The sequence below is a fragment of the Aspergillus oryzae genome, chromosome 3 (assembly GCF_000184455.2).
Source record: "Aspergillus oryzae RIB40 DNA, chromosome 3".
Taxonomy (NCBI): domain Eukaryota; kingdom Fungi; phylum Ascomycota; class Eurotiomycetes; order Eurotiales; family Aspergillaceae; genus Aspergillus; species Aspergillus oryzae.
This window is the reverse complement of record NC_036437.1, coordinates 4,658,791-4,677,923: the sequence shown is the minus strand read 5'-3', so window position 1 is coordinate 4,677,923 and position 19,133 is coordinate 4,658,791. Positions and strand designations below refer to the sequence as shown.

Below are 19,133 nucleotides of genomic sequence, written 5' to 3'. Positions count from 1 at the left end.
GTTAGCCACAGGTCTCTCGAATATACGCAAAGCGCCGCCCTTCAAAGCGATTATATACACGTCTTCATATACAATTTAGAACACCGATACGACATAGCCATCGTTTCCTCCATGGTCGAAATACAACGGACCATGTTGAAGATAGTGCTTTTTCAGCTAGGCAGAAGTCCCCGTCTTGAACAAAGAAAGAAAGAAAGTTAAGGACATTCTACCGACTGATGACTACCTGACTCGTCCGATTCAGGGGTTTGGTCCTGTTGGGGGTCTCATGCCAGCCGTTGGGCCAGACCTGGCCTCAGGGTTAAGTGTTGTGTGACTTAAACATGCTAAAACTCTTTAACGGAACGAGTTTATATAGGTTATACCATTGTATTGGCATATGTGTAATCACTTGTGTAGTTTACTATCCAATATGCGGTTCCATTTCTGCTCATGAGCTCAGTCATACAGTAATCCCCTTGAGGTTGGCCACTCACGTGCAAGGGATCTGTCAGCCAGAGCAGATGGTTACTCATCCACTGGACACAAATGTCCCACTTCTCCAGCTCATTACTACTCTACGCAGAAACCCTCTTGATTCCGGCCTGGGGTTACGTAGTACGCCAATATTCTGCGGCCATTAGGCTAGCTGCGCTGTACTACAGCTTTACTCGTCACAAATGCACACCGCTCCACACAACCTTTCTTGCATGGAGCTGTCTCCACCACGCGACGGACCGTTTCAGTTACATGACAGCACCCTTGAAGAAGAGTGGACGTCAAAATAATCTCAGAGGTGGGGTAGATATAGATGATCGGAAAGCATAGGGTCGCATGATTCAATGCACCGGGTTAGCAAATACAGCACGATCGACAAGGGTTAGCGGAACAACAACCTTCCGATCCACCGGCTCCATATCAACCAGGGGTGGTGCCCATGGGAGGGGGGAAAAGTTAGAAGTCCGGGAACAGTTGGTGTGATCCTTTTCTGACGTTTCACTGGTGTTCCTTTAAACATCCCCTTACTGACCGTTGGTATTGCCAGGAAGTTTACGATTCAAATATAACCGAAACCCCGAAGTCTTTCGTCAGAGAAACGATACATATTCTAGCCACAGGCGAAAAAATACCAAATGGCCTGTTGTATTTATAGCATCCGTTTCCCGAGCAACATTAGTTGTGAGAGCAGGATAGTATTATACCATACATGCTTCAACTCTGAATTATATAAATTCAGTGTCGAGTACAGAAGTATATGTAGTGTCTAAGGGTCGAACGAGGGTGAGCTTTACAAGATGTACTGACGCCAATCTATACATCACGGCGACGCAGATCACTATTGACCACTTTCGCCAACGTAGTCAGCTTGTAGATCCCCGGGCTTCTCCAGGGACTGTGAAGGGCCATGATAGTTTTCTTGCTCAGGCAGGTGAGGAGAAGGACAACTTACCCCATCGCATGTTGTTATTTTCAAGTCATTGTCCTTCATGATTCCGGGGAATACTTTTGCGTAACATATATGTTGGGAAGAACTAACCAGACAAGTAAGGGCACTTCTACCTTGCATAACGAAGCGAAATTCTCTTTTAAGGGTTGAGGCGACACCATTGTGCAAGTAGCCAACTAGAGGGCTTATCACGACCACTACCCTAAACTTGCACTAAGCAGGATGGTTGATACGCAGCAGCGAATGCGTGCTAATAAATCAAAAGAAACAAAGAAGATAGCAGTACAAGGATCCTTATCATTTCTACCAATCGCTATCCGGAACCTGTCCAGTAATGGCACTACTATCCTTGTCTAGCGGGTGAGATTCAAGCCGAGCCGGGGCGCTTCGCCACCACAACCACCCGAGGGATGGACAACGCAGCTCCGTTCACACACTCCTGTACCCAGCCTGAATGAGTTTCACAAAGCTCGCAGCCGCCTCTGCCCTGCCATTTTGCATCAACTTGGACGCGAACTCCTCCATAGTCAACAAATGTTGGTCATTGAAGGCCCGGACCAAGTCTGGCCCCTCATCATAGTAGTCTAGTTTTGCATCCTGGAATCCTGCCTTGTTGAGCAGGCGCGGCAAGTCCAACACCCAGTCATGCCGTCCATTGGCGTGGGAGGCAATGCGGATTGCCTCAAGCGCAGGCGCCTCCACAGACGGGTTCACCTTTTTGATCTTCATGTTCACACAGTCTAGCTCATCCCACTGAATGTAGCCGCCGGGTCTGACTAACTGAAACAGTCGCCGGATCACAGGCATTGGGTCTACGCTCGAGAGCACCAAGACAAGCAATCGAACGTGCACAAGATCATATTGGCACTCAAGGCTCGCGGGCACGTTTGTGAAGACATCCCAATGCTGCAGGGTAATGTTAGAGGGCAGCCATCCAGGATGAGGGGCTTGAGTGAGGTCAATATCTATCCCATCCAGCCGGCTATGTGGAAAGTCCCTGGATACGTCAATCAACCACAAAGCAGTGCCTGTAGCAACGTCGGCAATGGCAGGATGGTCAGAGGGCTCGGTAGAATTGTCCGAAGGGGGAAGGTGGACCGAGGGGTGGATGTGAAAGCCAAATACTTCACGCCAGAGAAAGTGTTGCAAGTTTAGGCGGATGACGGAGCGGTGGTTCTGCTGCAGACCATATCCAAGGCCATCGGCAAGGCGGAAGCTAGCTGGAGAGGTAGGTGAGGAGCCTAACCCATGCATGCTGGCGAGAATTGACAGGGATAAAGAAGGCTCTCAAGGTAGATTTGGTAGTGATCCAGACAAACAGTAGCGATGGATCATCAATCGGCTATATATGCGTCAGATTGGAAAAAGCTCTCACTTCCTCGCCCCGGGACAGTTGGGCTATGCGATAGTCAGATTAACAAGGGTCTTCATTATCACCACAACAAAGAAAGTTAAACAATAGGCGCACCAGCAGCTGACTGGCTGGGAGGAAGTCCTGGGACCCTCCATAAGCCCTAAGCTGCGTATCTGAGGCTTAGCTATGCTTGGCAATGGTACCGGCGTTTGATAAGGGTTACCATCAAAGCGCGCGATAGTGTGGTCAAAATGCAACCCGAAATACGTAGGGCAGGTGAGATGTTCATCTGACATTGGGAATACCCTAGTCACTAAGACGCTCTCATTAAGGTAAAGGGGCTGATCGTATTAGGAATTGAAGGAGTCCGGGATGATGATGATGATGACTATACAAGGATGATATTGCGAATCCGATCCGCCTACCTCTTTAGGTGAGATGCGTGGCGGCTTGTCTTGCCTGTCGCATACGAGGAAGTATTATAACAATGTCAATTATTCCAATCCCCCGGTATCAAACAAAATCGGGAAGAAACCCCGAACTCATCAAAAATGACCAGCCCAAAGCAGCAACCACCAACATTCACTGCAACCCCAGAGTCACTCATCCAAAACACGAAACACCTAATCCAACATGCCCGCGAGACCCATAACCAAATCAAAAGAAATACACAGCCCAAGACCGCAACTTTCAACAACGTCATTCTCCCACTGGCTCACATCGACAACAATCTGGCTTCCAAGACCCATATCCTTGTTTTCTACAGAGCGGTTTCGACTGACCCCGAACTGCGGAGTGCCTCCACCGAGGCCCGGAGCCTGCTAGATAGCTACAAGCTCGAGACGACGATGGATGACGGTTTATTTGCGCTGGTGGACGCTGTCTTTCACCAGAATGAAGATTTAGATACAGAATCCCATCGTCTGTTGAAGAAGATATATCTGGGCTTCGTTCGTCATGGGTTGAGATTGTCAGCTGGTTACCAGAGATATCGGTTTCGGGAGATCCAGTCACGACTTGGTTGGATTAAGGGTGAGTTTCAGAAGAACTTGGCCGAGGCGAATATTACGGGCATCTGGTTTACAGCTGGGGAGTTGGATGGATTACCAAGTGAATTTCTATCCACGTTAATGAGAAGCCAAGCAGGAGACCCCAAGCTCCGAGTCACATTCAATGATTCAGACCTCTTTCAAACGCTGAGATATGCGAAGGACAGTGAGACACGGAGACGCCTTTATATCGCTAACGAGAATAAGTGTGAACAGAATGTGTCCTTGTTCAGGGAGGCTATACTACTTCGTAATGAAGCGGCTCGTCTACTTGGGTATCCTAGTCATGCTGCTTTGCGGATTGAGGATAAGATGGCGAAGTGTCCGGAAACTGTGACTTCTTTTCTCGGTGATTTACATGCTCGACTGATAGATAACGGTAAGAGAGAAGTCGAGAAGCTAAAACAGCTCAAGAAGGCCGATCTTGAGTCCCAGGGAGAAACATTCCATGGCCAGTACTTCCTGTGGGATCATCAATACTATCATCGATTGATGCTGGAGAAGCAATACTCGGTACACCATGACAAGATTGCGGAATACTTTCCTCTTCAAAGCACAATCACCGGCATGCTGGAGATCTGCGAGACTTCATTTGGTTTTTCTTTCACCGAGCTTCAAACACCCGAGATGACCAAGCTAGCAAGTCATGGACACACACTCGTCTGGCATGAAGACGTGCAGATCTTCAGAGTCAGGAACAGCGACGAGGCCGGTGACTTCATCGGGTATCTTTATATGGATCTATTCCTTCGGGAAGGTAAATACGCAAATGCAGCCAACTTCAACCTGATACCCGTCCGTTACAACCTACATGCTCTTCTAGACCAAGACTGATATCCAGCAGGGCTTCACCAAAGAAAACGGCACACGCCAATACCCCGCCACAGCATTAGTGTGCAACTTCCCCAAACCTAGTTCCAAAGCCCCCTATCTATTAAAACACGACGAAGTCGTCACCTTATTCCACGAACTAGGCCATGCAATCCACGACCTTGTGTCAAAGACCATCTACTCGCATTTCCACGGTACAGAGACAGAAGTGGATTTTGGCGAAGCCCCAAGCCAGATGTTGGAGAACTGGTGCTGGACACCATCAGTATTGCGGTCGTTAAGTAGACACTACTCATATTTTTCTTCGGAGTATTTCGATCACTGGAAAAGGAGAGTAGATGGAGAACTTCAACCCCAAGAGCAAATGCCTGATGCGATGATTGAGAGCCTTCTCAGAGCTAAACACGTCAACGGTGCACTGTTCCATCTACGTCAGGTACATTTTGCTATGTTTGATATGGTAGTCCACGACACTGGTGACCATCGCGTGATCGAGGAATTAGATATCTCGGCGAAGTATAATAGCCTCTTGGCTGAAATTTTACCGATGGATGGCCCGGAGGGTGACGACTGGGGCCATGGTCAAACACGTTTTCAACACTTGCTGGGGGAATATGATGCAGGGTATTACAGTTATTTATTGTGAGATTCATTCTTCTGATACTTGTATTGTACTAATATCTATGATGTAGTTCAAAGGTCTATTCCACAGATATGTTCTATACCGTGTTCAAGGCCGACCCTATGAACTCTCTGCAAGGCCGGAGATACCGATATACGGTCCTTGAGAAGGGAGGGAGCCTGGATGGGTTGACAATTTTGACTGATTTCTTGGGGCGCGAACCCCAGACAGATGCGTTTTACAAGGAGCTTTGTCAAACTTGATACCTTAGAGCTATATTCTAGTGAAGATGTGTGTTTTAACAAGATCAACCATAAGGTAGTTATATATGGCATCTTAACTATGAATCAAACTACGCATCACCAACTCATAAAGAGCACCAACGTAGAAGGTGGTAATAGATAATATCCCACGCTTTGTTATAAGTACTAGCCATCCGGCTGTCATAGGAAGCCGGCGCTTATTCACTGGAGCAAGCTCGCAGCAAAGAAGGGGCGAGGAAACTGGCTACAGTAAGAGCCATTAAATATGCGATCAAACATATCATAACTAGTTAAGTGCCTATCATATGAACGATACCAAGGAAATAACACAGGTCATCAATAAGACAAGTCATGGTTGGAAGCGTACATCAACATCAACATAAACTGAGAACTACAACACGACATAAGATCATGTGATATTAAGCTCAACAAGATACAGGATCGAAACAACGACAATGGGGTATACCTCTCTCTGCCACAACTCATTTCTTCCAACTAACAACAGAGAACCAAACCGACGAAGAAACAAGAGGCTTCCAGAAAAAGATGTTACAAACGCTTAGGGCATCAAGGACATCAAATAGCAACAACATCAGCATCACAACATAGTACCGTAACATAAAAAACATCAATCATGCAGGTCATCAGAATCATACAATCATGTCGCCATGATGGACGTGATCGGTCAGAGCCTCAAACCCGCCCTTGTCTTTATAATTTATACCCGAACAAGTCAAACCAAAGCAAGAAAAACCGAATCCAGAATACCTCCCACAACCAGAATCTTTTAAGCAACGAATCATCGAACTTTTCCGCGCGTTATCGCATCTTGTCTTTTTTGTGTTTTTCCTTTTCTTTGGTCCAAGCAAAGGCGGCCAACCCAGAAACGAGAAATGACAAACTTTTGGCAAACGAGTCTTTATCCAGCGCTCTCAAGTGGGACCTCAGTAAATATAAGACCAAAGCTCACAAGCATGGAAGTGAAACATAATACCATAAGAGACAAGCTATTATCGGCCGCTGTAGGTTGACCGACTCGACCGCCGACTCGCGCGATCGGACCGTCGGTCGGGACGAGCCCGCCGTGGGTCTTCTAACTGTCTCTGGGCCACGCTTCCCGTGTAGTCAGAACCACTTGTCAGGTACTTCTTTGGTCGTTTCCCTTCGATGTTCAGTTCGACTGCACCCGCGTCACCTGTTCGGAGACTGATCTTCTTTCCGCCAACAGACTCTTGTGTAAAGCTCATCGTAACGCCATTCATCGTCATAACGATATTGTTGTCTTCCTCCGGCTTGGCCACGCTGCCGCTGCCATTTTGGGTCCGTGCGTCGCTACCACGGCTGCTGTTCGAGCGGCTTTTTTGGCTTCCGCTGTCGCTCTCCGCACGAGACGCCTTAGACTTGTACAGGGCATCCTCCGTCAATGGCGTTGGCACTACTTTGCCGGAACGAGACGCCTGGTACTCCTCGGCCGACCGTTGCTTCTCCTCGATCTCATCACCGTCCTCCTCCTCATCCTCGTCATCATCGTCAACGTAATCGTACTCATAGACGGTTGGCCGTCGGCGACGGGAGTTCTCGACCGCAACCCGTGCAGGGCGCGAAGACTCATGATAGGATGTAGAGCGTCGACTGTCTCGAATGCTGCGGGTTCGCGCAGGAATCACGGTCTCCCGGGATGACCGTCGATAACTGTACTCTGGCAAAGCATCTCTCATTTCGGACAGGTCCATCGAGCGAGATGGGTGGCGATCGGATGTAACCGATGGCGCAGTCACCGCTTTACGGTGGAGTTCTGGCCTTTTCTGGATAACGTGCGGCGCGGGCTTGTGCTTCACCGGCGGGGGCGGCATGCGGTAATAATCCTCGTCTCGGTCATGGGAAGAATGGGAGGGAAGCCGTGGTCGGGGTGCGCGGGGCGGCCCGAGATCCAGAGACTCATCATCCTCATAAGCCGAAGGCGGATCGTAGTCGACGACGGGTGGCCCGTAAGTGGATCCGCGCCGTGGCCTACCTTGGTCCCGCGTCCTGGAAGCCGACCGTTCCTGGCGATCGGGTGGGCCATACTCGGACATGGCGGCAAAATACGGGGACGGTTGGCCATAAGGAGATGGAGCATAGGCTGGCGTGTTGGTGTAGGCGGACGAGGATGGAGGGGGTCCATGTTCGTAGCGACCCATATGGCTGGGAGGGTACATAACTCCACCACCCATCCCAGGAATCATACCATGAAAGCTCACCGGTCGGTTGTTGTTCGTATGATAGGTGTACGAGCGACCACTGCGAGGCCGGTTGCTGTGGGAGACATGGACATCTTGGACGGCGGAAGGAGCATACCGCGGACCTTGTGGCGACGGAGGGGGATAGTCGTGGACGGACGACGTAGTAGATGGCGACATATAATAGGGGTACTCGATGGCTCGCGGTTCAACGGGGGTCGAACCATGATACAAGCCTTGATCACACTCCCAACAGGTGCCAGGGAAGTGCCGCATCTGGGAATTTTCCCGTCTGCGGGACCGCGACGGCGACCGCTGCATGGAGGCGTGATGATGGCTCACAGCAGGATAGGTGCCAACTTGCATTTTCTCGTCCCAGGAAGGGCGAGTAGGTCGTTCTTTTGGACGGTCTTTGCGGTGGGAGCGAACACGTTCAAGTTCGGCCCTCTTGGGCGTCGTGTCAATTTTAAGAGGGACAGGGTCTTTCCGGCCCGACGGGCCAGATTGGGTGCTGTTCACGGTGGCGGCTGTGCGACTAGAGTAGCCAGAATCGCTTGCGATGTCAACTAGGGCTTCGCCAGCTGATCTCAGGTCCAGTTTTGAACGTTTAGCAGCGAGATTGGCGACTTGACGGGTGTCCGGGATGATAACATGAGCGTCTTCGTCGTATTCCTCACAGAAAGCAGCATGAGGAACTTTTCCAGTCATGACTCCTGGACAGCCAAGGCCCAGGTTGGGACCCTAAAGGGGGTGAGGGGGGAAGGGGGGCTGGTTTGGGAAAGGTGCAGTGTGGATGACGTGAAACGTGGTGATCCAACAGGGCTTCGCTTGTAGATTAGGTACAGCAGCCACCGGTGCTGCTGCTCATCCGAATGACTCAATAATATTTTTAGTCGCTTCCCACCTCTTTTTTTCGATTTTTTTTTTTTTCTCTCTTGTTGGGTGCCTGTTCAGTCGCTTCTGTTTTTCGCCTATCGTTTTTCTCGGTCCCTCTCTTCCCTGCGATACTTCTCCCTCCCCAATTAGGTCGCTCTACCGGTAACCCACTTTCTCTGTGATAGTGTCAGAGATGGAGCAGAGCCTGCAGATCAATCAAGTAATAGTTCGATGGCGGCGCGTCTAAATTGCTGTATGTCAACGATGAGCAGTGGGTGCGATGTGGCAGTCGTCCTTCGCATGCAATGTATCCATCGAAAAAAAAAAATCGACAGGGAAGAAAAAACCACTAGTAAGCGTCGGCTGTTAAGCTAATTTGGTAGGAACACTATGGGTGGTGGAAATGGTGGCAGTCGGATGGAGAGTGGATGAAGACGGCGTGCGTGGGTCAAAGAATGGAAAAAGAGAGGAAGAGCGAAGAGGAGTCAAGAGGAGAAAAGCGCGCTGCAGCGTCGCTCTGGCAGACGGTGAGTGGAGGAGTGAGAGACGAGAAGCGGACGGGGCTGCAGTACGTAAATGCAGAAAAGGGAAGAAGTGACACCGGCGAGGGTCTGGTTGGTGAAGGATGAAAGACAATGAATGATGAATGGAGGAGTGCTTCTGCGCCTGACGAAGGGCACGACAAGGTGGGGTTAATAGTGGGGATTGGGAGATAAAAGACACAGACAAACCAGGCTCGATGGAAAATTTAAAATCGGGGAGCAGAGAAAACAAACACTTGGGGCTAGTAGGAAAAGAAAACAACTCTGAGAGATTGGATGACCCAATCCAGATACAGTATTGGGTTCAGAATCAATCAAGCAGTCAACCACACTACAATGGAACAGACGAACGGACTGATAGGAACGAAAGCAACAAGTCGAGGAAGAAAAAGAGTGGGCGATCGACACATGAAAAGGGACGAAAGGCGATGGTTTTAAGTTCGGGGGTCGTGACCACCGGAAGAAATTGTAAAGAAATTCAAATTAAAAATCACAGAAAATGGCGATGTCAACACCAGGTTTTGTCCTGGATCGGAATCTCTCTGAGGGAAATTGTGATCATTACGGATTTTGCCTTCGTGGTTTTATTTGGAAAAAATCATTTCTTGTTTGTCTTTTTTTTCTTCGTTCGATTTGATTTGAATTTCTATTTCGTTTTTATTCAAAGAACAGATTGATCTGTCAAAGATTAAGAAAAACGATCAATCAACCCACAATCCAAACCACCATAGTAATAATGATAATAATAATAGATTAAGATTATTATCTGTAGGGTGAGACTTTCTAATGAACTGTTGAGCAAATGGAAGAAGAAAGAAAGTCGGAACGGAAAGTGGAGAGGGAGTGGAGACCCTCCGAAATCCACTTGTGCGATTGATGCCTGATCGACTTTTTGACTGAGATTTATTACCCGTTCTGATGGGCGAAGTAGACATACATACCCGTGACCGGTATGTATGTACATCGGAGGTGCCTTGACCGGTGGCATCGAAGAGTACTAGTAGTACTAGTATGTATATCAACAGGTCCCGGATTGTTCCAACAAAAAGTCAAATCAAGTCAAGATTCATCCTTACTTCCATGTCGAATTTTCTTCTCTTCAACGCCACTTCAACAATACCAAACAGTCGTACAGACGACCTGCAGATGCGTCCCCTTTCATCAATTGACGTATTAAAAACGTCGGATTTGAACACAGCAGAAGACCGGGATGTTACGTATCATCTAATAATAACCCAGTGGTTATGAGCATGCCAGATATTGGTCAACGATATTTCCTTTCTTTTCTTCTTAGTTTTTTGATTAGAATCTTTTTTGTTGTCAGGCCCAGCCCCGATATACTACGGCTCCGACTGAGAACCGTGGTTCTCAACGGACCCAATCCATGGAAGTGGGACAAAAATAACCGTCTCAGAACTGAAGTATATACCGACGACTAGTGTCACCTTCAGGTACCTAATGCTATTCTTCCCACCCTTCGCGTTTACAATTCATTTTCCTATGACCCCTTCAGTCTACTATTAAACATACGGCTAAACCTATTGCCACCATCACTCCTACGGATATATATGTAGAACCTCACCTCAGCCGGTACGATAATTTCACTCCGCAGTCGCTGCCCAACACCTCGGAAACTGCAGAAGGTAGCGGCCCAATCATAATGTATCGCCTCCACTGAGGCATATTTTGTAGAGAAAAAATGTTATTAATTGAAGAAAAAAAAATGTTTTCCCTGCTGTACCCGGAGTATTGTCAACGCAAAATGTCGCAACTGGAGGGGCAGAATCTGCAGAGTCAGCAATAGGTTTCTCACTCTCCATCATCCTGCATTTAGATCATAGCCTTGATTGGCATTCAACCCCCACTTAGTAATTTATTTCTTAACGATATATACTCAGTATCCCATTTCCTTCCAGCCATCTACCCGTCAGGCTTTCAGTGGAGCGTTCGGTGTATGAACGGCATGGAAGCACGCTAGAAAATTATCCTCGACAAGTGTCGATCCGAGGACATGAACGCTTGGTTAAATACGATCAAAATATTTGATCTTTGTTTCAAAGCTTGACAAATAGCCGTTTGCCTCGGACAACTCTCGCCCGTTATTCCTATTGTCTCTGCGACTCCTCCAAGAGTTCTCTACAGGGGATGCTGGAAACGGACTTAGGGCACACGACCACAGCATCGTATTTGGCGATAACATCTGACTGTGAGCGGTTCAGATAATAAGACTTTTGGGCACTAACGGGGTTCACTTGTCACGTTCCATCACATTCAAGGGCTCGGCTGGAGACCTTCGAATAACAATCGTTATTCTAAAGGGTCGGTCTGATAATGAGTCATCTGACTAGAAGTAAGGGATAGATGTATTCTGGCAATCAGCTACATGAGTCTCATGCAGCAGTGGCTTAATTTCCCGTCCGCATGGGATTTGCTGTCACGGATGTATGGAACCCATCGCAGTACATTCACAATGACAGGCTAAGATGCGCATTTCAAATCAGCCGACTATCCTGGCTCATTTCCCAGCTGAGGCTGAGTGGATCTAACCTTATCCCAAGCTTTGCGTCATGCTATCTCCTCCAAAGCCGTCCCCTTGCCGGATTGGCTCAAGAAACGCAGCGCGTCGGGACAGGGTATTGCTTTTTCAACCAGACAGCGCTTCCATTTAGCAACGGAACTGATGGATGCGGTCACTGCGAATTGCTTTATCAGTTGCACGATGCCAAGTGACGGTTACTTATTCTCATGATAGTTGATGCCCAATGTCCGAAATGGGTTGTAGGATCTTCCGTAGCTTGTTTACCATTAGCTATACGCTGGGAGCTGATGCATGATATCATTATGCCGTTGTAGTCACTCTAGGCCATCCGCAAGTTCTGACGCGGCGTTGGACGCGGGGCCCCGAACTCGCAATTTCCTGGTTCTAGGCACACCTTGTCGTCTCCGATAGCGGTTCCGGAGACTGCTAATCCACCACGGGTCTTCAGATTTGTCGGAAAACGAAGATCGTGGAGATCTGTTGTTGACTCCCTGTATGAGATCTGGTGATGTCTTGTCGCGATAAACATCGATAAGATAAGCTGCGCTGACTCAGCGGGTTGCCGGACCAACGCGATCACCCAAACAAAAGAAGGGCGTCATTCCCCAGCCTCTCGATTTACTCCAACCACCGCAATTTCGGGCGGCGATCGATCTGTTCCTGCTCCCTAAGCCCTCAATATCTATAATTCTCCCTTCTTACGTACTAACCAGGAATCAAGTGTTCATTAACGCAAGAAGCAAATAGTGCCCGAATACCTTCCACCATACCGCCAATCCACGATCCCGATCGAGCCCTATCTACAATAGTGGACCGCTACCGCCAGACTAAGAACACCACCATTCCTGTACTCGCCAGCGGGTAATACATCCACATTCCTGTGCAATCTGGAATGTCATATCTCTTCATCGGACATACCAACTGACCGCATCAGAGTGCCGTCTTGAGCTACGCGCTCTTGACAACTCTCTTCGCCCAACATGCCTCCAGTTATACAAGCTGGGGATGACTTCCCCAGCATTCCAGCAACCGACAACAATGACATGCTCAGTGGAATCCAACCGTCACCAGAGGTCGAAGCCCTCACCGACCGATCAGTGATAGCGCCACTCGCGGAAAAGCCCCATTCCCTCGTGGCACGAGATAACCCGAAGTATATTCCAGGTGACGGTGCGGTAGACCCGGATAAGATCAACATGCAAGGTCTGCTGGCGCTTTTTGCCCTCATCGGAGCCGCCTTCGTTCTCGCCGCCATCTGGTTCTTCTTCTGGGCCAAGAACGGTGGATTCATCTGGCGAAAGGGAGACTGGGAGGACTACAAGTCGACAGTTCTACGACGCAAGGGTCCCGACGGTGAAACCCTAAGTAATGCGACCAAGAGTACCAAGTTGGGCGGTGGCAGTGTCGTCGGCAAACGCTATGATGAGGACGGCTACACTGTCTCGGGATACACCGACACAGCGACCGAAATAACAGAGAAGGACGGACCGAGACGCAAGCGCGGACTAAAAGAGAAACTCCTTGGAAAGAAACACGAACGATATGAGAACGAGGCAGATGAGGACGTGCGCGCATACCGTAAAGAGAAGCCAGCTCGAATCGGCGGTATCAACGCCGATGCCGACGGCACCTACTACGGCAGTGACTACGACACTTCCAATCCACCCAGCTACTACCAGCAGAGCGAGATGAGCCAGGTTCGCGATTACGCCTACGAGCCGAGCCGTCAGAAGAGCAAGCGTCGTGATTTCTCTTTCACCCCGGGCACCGAAGAAGTCCTCAGCCAGCCTCCAACAGAAAATCACCGCATTCGCGAACCCTCTACTCGCCGCCATAATCGGCGTCGCGAACGACGCCACCATGCACCCCCGACATCGTCCTCGCGCCAGAGTAGCCCTCGCAAGCGTGACAGACGGTCTGTGCCGGGTCATTACACCGAACCGCTCGACTTTTCGTCCGCTCCCTCGCGCTCCGATTATCAGTACTCGAACGTTGATACGGAGGATACTGGAACCAGAAGCTACCATCACCCGATCCCCGGGTTGAGCAAGGGATACCGTCGTGATGGAGGACGGAGCCGTCGCCGCGACAGTCTTAGTGACAGTGACGGCGATGAAACTCGCTACTCGTGAGATCTGGATTCATCCTATTCAGAACTTGCACAACAAATTTTCATCGGTAAATGTAAATAATATGCTGTTTCTTTTTTTTTTGTCAACTTCTTTTCAACAATTCGATGAGCGCACGGGATACGAATGGGACGGGCACCTGCACAAGAATATCGGGAACACGGTCTTTTATGTTATGAATGGTATGGATATGGTCATGGCTAATGGAACCAATCAAGGTAGATGAATCAAATACAATCAATACAACAATACAACAATACAACAATACAATTAAGTACACCAAGTACATTAAGTACATTAGGTATAATCAATTTATCCGTTGAGGTGTGTTTCATAATCAAACACGTTAAAGTATATATCCGATGTACTATACATTCACATATATTAGAAGCCTGATCAATAATACCAGTCGATAGAACGAATGTAGTGGATTTAAACCCTGCAAGTGCTAAAAACAATTCAGTAATATGAAAAGAAAGAGACGATTGAATGCATGGCAATGAATGAAACCCCCATAGGTAAATCAGCAAACGCCAATAATCCCAATCTACCAACTTATAGTACAATATTGTGCATAGCCCGAAATCAACGCAAAGAATAATCTTGGTGGTAGCAGATATGAAGCGAACCCAGGATTGAAGGGTGAAGACTGGTAGTCAGGGACGTCAACTAGAATGAATGAAAGAACAAATGGCGTCATACAAAATGAAGAAATAGGGAGTAATAAATTTGGAAAGGAGGAAATGTAATAATAAAAAAAGACAAAGACCACGCCTCTCTGTACGTCTGTTTCATACCAAAAGCTCTTCTATCGATGTAGGTGTGCTCTCCTCAAACCGAATGGCTCCCAGAAATTGTATCCCTGACAACGCTTCCAGGCTCCTGAACGCTCATATCACTGGTTGCTGGTGGCGGCGGGGGTGATATGGTGGTCTCGTCCTCAAACCACTGTTTCAGGGACAGCTGACTGACCTTTCGATCGTCATAACCCTGATCACATAGACTTTTGATCTCGGGTAGGGACTTGAGGTGGCCAATCTCGACAGTTGACTGCCGAAGCCGGTGGAGGATCCATTTGTTGACGAACTTAGTCTGGCTGACCTTCTCTTCCATAGGCTCAAAAGGGGACGTATCCTCTTCCGTAGACACCTTCAGCGGATCCTCCAGTTGGTTGGTAGGAGCAGCTGGATAAAGTTCATACACAAAGTCACGGCCCTGGATGTACTCATGTGTCAGATGCCCTTTTTCGAAACAAACTGTCCGTAGCTGATTCATATCCAGTTGCAAATGGAACAATTCATCGCAAATCTCTCTCCTTTCTTCTTCATAGGTGCGAAGAAACTCGATAGATTCATCGTCCATGGGTATATTCATAGACTCTCGTTCCTCTTTCTTCTCCTGTATGAAGAGCCACTCCCTGTCTAGGTCAATCAGGTGCTCCTGGGTCATGCGTACGTCGGCTACGCGGGACACATAATCCACTACATCGGGAGGATCTTCCGGAGCTGAGCTGATAGTCGATATCGCATCACCCAAACTATCATGATCAATGAAGGGCGGCTCATCGGGCGATGGAAGGGAGTGGTGATCCTGCGATAAACGGGCAAATTCTTCCATTGCCTTGATAAGCATGTACTCATCCCGTTCCAGTTCACTTTCTGCCCTGTTGTATTCTGCTTCCATATCCGAGTATATCCCAGTGGCGGAAAGAAGAGCCTCATTGTTCTGAAGCAAGGGCTGGACGTTTCTCAAGGTGCCTTGTGCCACGGTAACATGTCTAATAAACTCCGCTCTGATATCGGCTTCTTCTTCCCTTTTGAACCTTAGGGCCGTGCGTAGCTCTTGTACCTCGGATCTTTTCAAGGCAACCTTGTTCTGCAGGGATAGTAATCTATTGTTGGCGCGCAATATCTTAGCGATGAGCGCAGCATCGGGACCATCTGACACAATCTGGTGTTCCTGTGGGTCTTTAGATCTGCCCGGGAGTGAAAAACCAGCATCGGCGTCCTTACTAGATTCATTTTGAGACGGATTCAAGGGGGAATTGACAATAGGTGAGTCCTCATGAGGATGGGACAGGGATTCCTTAGCTTCAACATGGTAGCCGAGAGAGGAAGCAATTTGGTAAAAATTAAATGGCTCAGATCCTCTTTCCGAATTCACTTCATGTGGACTCTCTGGAGAAGTCGGTGAGGGCACTCCAACAGGATGCGTGGCTGCTCCCGGCATCTCAGACTTTTCCGTAGGTATCGGCTGCGTAGGATGTTCCTCACTCTGACCCTGATGGGTAATAACACATATGTAATGTGAGTAATAATTTATTATATAGCAAGTAGTAGGGTTTCAGGGCAAGAAGAGGTACAAGTATCCATGGTTACTACTGGGTTTTATGGTATACTTTGACATGCAAATAAACGGGACTCACCGTTTCATTTTGCTGGGACGAAGAATGCCAATTCCACCTCAAAAATTTGCGGACACTCTCGCCTAGGTTTGGCATGTTCTCAGGTATTTTCCATGCGAACATGGCGGGAAGAACCACCGTTCACGCAACGGGAAGTAAAAACAGCGCCCAAAGAAACGACCTCATCCACCGCGGGACGGGCCGGGGCCATATTAGATATTTATTAATTCATCCGTCAAGGTCGGTTGTTTTTTCCGGAGTCTGTGTGGTGTTGTCAGCGTCCAGTTTGGGGTTTCTCATTCGTTTTTCCTTTTCTTTTCTTTTTTCTTCCTTTGTAGTGGTGCAGAGGGTGGTGTTTGTTTGTTTGGCTCTTGTTTCCTTTCTGCGTGAATTTGACTCAGCGATGAAAGGCACTTCTCTGACACGTCTTCTGGATGCATCCGAGATCAGCAAACAGAGCGCTGTGCAACCTTCCAGTGAACCCTGCGCCGAAAGCGTACGGATCACATATAGACGATGGATGGTTGCATGGGAAATTCTAATCTCGAGAACGACGATCCCTACATACGGTAGATTAGCGGATGACGACATCCATTGAACCACGTTTCATAATTCATTCCTTCAGTTCCGGATTAACGGTGAGACTGACTCGTATATATGAATGGTGACTGGCCCGCGACCGGTGTTGGTTAGCGACTATGACTAGAGCATTAGACTGACGCTAGAAGAATATGAACCAACGGTCTATTGGCGCTTCAGGCTGACCCTCCATATCTCCGGCGGGGAATCAGCACCAAAGGAAAGCACTGTGAGTTCTGTCTGACGGTCGGGGTGTCCAAGTGCAATTATGGGGAAGACCAACCGGAATCCAGAAAACATCAAACCCTCCGATCCTCGTGAAAGGTCGATTTTCTTTTTTTTCTTTTTCGGACCTGAGCGTCAGGTGCATCCCACGTCTGCGACTCAGCGTCTGCCAACAAAGACCCAGCGGCATATGGCGCGCAGCTCGACTAAATGTCGACAGGGAATATGCGACGAACTCCATCGGAATGGCTATGGATGGGTAGAGAACCAGAAAAGAGAGCCGCATGTCCTCTCTTGCCATTCTAAGCGTCCAGCGAAAATGGACGATCGCATTTCCTAGGAACATTTATAGTCCCAATCCCGTCCCATGATTGCAGTCACAATGCCAGGACTCAACTCTTCTTGATCACGCCGGTTCTAAAGCTCAGATTAGCCCCTCCAACCTTATCCTTGCTTGTCTGTGACCCTTAGGAGATGCTGCAATCATGGCTTCCGAACGGGACCCAAGAAGAGAACCGAACCGCCGCCGTCAGAGTGGTAAGCGGGCCTATACATGGCTCCTCCCGCTTACAGCATCTCACTAATAGCATCACCTAGGAGCCTCTGCGTTTCCAAGAGGGGGCCGCGACTTGAATGACCAGGTCTTAGCCACGAGCAGGTATGGCAACCCGACACGCCTTACTTAGGTAGACATGTTGCTAAGACGCTTAGTGCTAGAGCACTACCTCGTTCCCAGCCAATACTACCTTCGCCCGAGTATGCAGATTTCTCGAGGTATCATGGTAGTCATACCCTGCCCTTCGGAGCCACTAATGAGCAGCCTCCACTGCCAACGTGAGTCTGAACTCCATAAAGCGATGGCGTTTTCTTAACGACTGACATAAGTCAACAACCTGGTACTAGACATCCTAGCGATAACTATACTCTACAACAGGGCCAGTTCATGAGCCAGCCCCAGTCAGCACATGCCAGAATGTCTCATACTGGCCACATCCCATCAGCCTTGACTAGCCATGGTACTGGAGGCGGTCGAGGGCCTATTTTGGCAGTCCACCCCATCCACAGAGTGTGAATGACGTGACGCATGCGCTTTCAAATGCAAAGATTGGGCCTTCTCCTGACTATACCAGAGGCACTAATGGGTATACACCAGCTGCCAATGCCACGAGTGTAAGTGTAAAGGAAATAAAAGCAGCAAATTTATGAAAATTTTGACGTGTATGACAGAACGGACAATTCATTCACCAGAATATCCCCCCACCTGTCACATCCGGGCCTACCGCCAATGAAACGCTTGATGACCGTACGTTTCAACGTTCATGTAGCTTCCCATAATGCGAGGCATGGACTGACTATATCCAGGTTACCAAGTCCAGACCAATCCTAAGAGGTTTTTCAAAGTTGGAAGAGTACGGCCGTCTTTCCCGAGCTGAATCCATGCATCTATCACCTAACTGGACTTACAGGTCTTTGCTGTCGTTTGGCACGAGGGTATGGGGAATGCAGCGCCACTAAAAGGAGGCACCAAAAGTCTTGCCACCAAAAGCCTTGCAAGCGATCGTGAATTGATGACTGTGGGAAAGTTCGGCACCAAGATCTACACGGACATCCGCCGCATGGTGGTCTTCAAGGAACAAGCTCAGTGTGCATGGTGCTTGTAAGTCGCTTAGACAGCATTCATCTCCAGCAACGTATACTAATTCTACTCAATTAGCCCGGTGCATACGTACGGTCGTCTGGGAGTCGCCAAAGCGAGTGTAGATCCCTCAAAACATGCAATCATCTATATGAACGGTGCACAACCGAAATCCGGTCCCAACGAGCCAAGAATGACAAAGGAACCCCTAGAGGTAACCCCTGAGCCGTATCAAAAACTACACGCGATGTCTCGATTGAATTTTGGCAAAATCTATACAGTCGAGCATAACCAAAAAGTTCTTCCAGTTGGGAAAATCAGCGAGGAATCCATGGCCAAATTCCATTTATATGCGAAAAGGGAAACTGAACTTGGGTATTAGAGACCTTGAATACGTAACCTCGCATGTGGGTCAATGACAACGTTTGCTTCGTCTTCG

The 19,133-nt window shown here is 48.6% G+C and overlaps 5 protein-coding genes across 5 annotated transcripts; 3 read left to right on the top strand and 2 right to left on the bottom strand.

Moving 5' to 3' along the window:
- Nucleotides 1–3,331: 3,331 nt before the first annotated feature.
- Nucleotides 3,332–5,545, top strand: AO090026000158 (M3 family metallopeptidase; the record flags this gene model as incomplete). Its single annotated transcript, XM_001821600.1, has 3 exons — nucleotides 3,332–4,624; nucleotides 4,674–5,302; nucleotides 5,353–5,545. The coding sequence occupies 3 exons, from the start codon at nucleotides 3,332–3,334 to the stop codon at nucleotides 5,543–5,545; spliced, it is 2,115 nt and encodes a 704-aa protein (XP_001821652.1).
- A 1,010-nt stretch (nucleotides 5,546–6,555) lies between these two features.
- On the bottom strand, nucleotides 6,556–8,472 carry AO090026000159 (uncharacterized protein; the record flags this gene model as incomplete). Its single annotated transcript, XM_001821601.1, has 1 exon — nucleotides 6,556–8,472. One exon carries the CDS (start codon nucleotides 8,470–8,472, stop codon nucleotides 6,556–6,558), a length of 1,917 nt encoding a protein of 638 aa, XP_001821653.1.
- A 4,229-nt stretch (nucleotides 8,473–12,701) lies between these two features.
- AO090026000160 (uncharacterized protein) lies at nucleotides 12,702–13,853 on the top strand (the record flags this gene model as incomplete). Its single annotated transcript, XM_001821602.1, has 1 exon — nucleotides 12,702–13,853. The coding sequence occupies one exon, from the start codon at nucleotides 12,702–12,704 to the stop codon at nucleotides 13,851–13,853; it is 1,152 nt and encodes a 383-aa protein (XP_001821654.1).
- An 828-nt stretch (nucleotides 13,854–14,681) lies between these two features.
- On the bottom strand, nucleotides 14,682–16,079 carry AO090026000161 (uncharacterized protein; the record flags this gene model as incomplete). The annotated part of the gene is made up of 1 exon (XM_023236187.1): nucleotides 14,682–16,079. One exon carries the CDS (start codon nucleotides 16,077–16,079, stop codon nucleotides 14,682–14,684), a length of 1,398 nt encoding a protein of 465 aa, XP_023090925.1.
- A 1,464-nt stretch (nucleotides 16,080–17,543) lies between these two features.
- On the top strand, nucleotides 17,544–19,076 carry AO090026000162 (uncharacterized protein; the record flags this gene model as incomplete). Its single annotated transcript, XM_023236186.1, has 5 exons — nucleotides 17,544–17,595; nucleotides 17,700–17,892; nucleotides 18,286–18,361; nucleotides 18,525–18,715; nucleotides 18,773–19,076. 5 exons carry the CDS (start codon nucleotides 17,544–17,546, stop codon nucleotides 19,074–19,076), a joined length of 816 nt encoding a protein of 271 aa, XP_023090926.1.
- Between the last annotated feature and the right edge of the window lie 57 nt (nucleotides 19,077–19,133).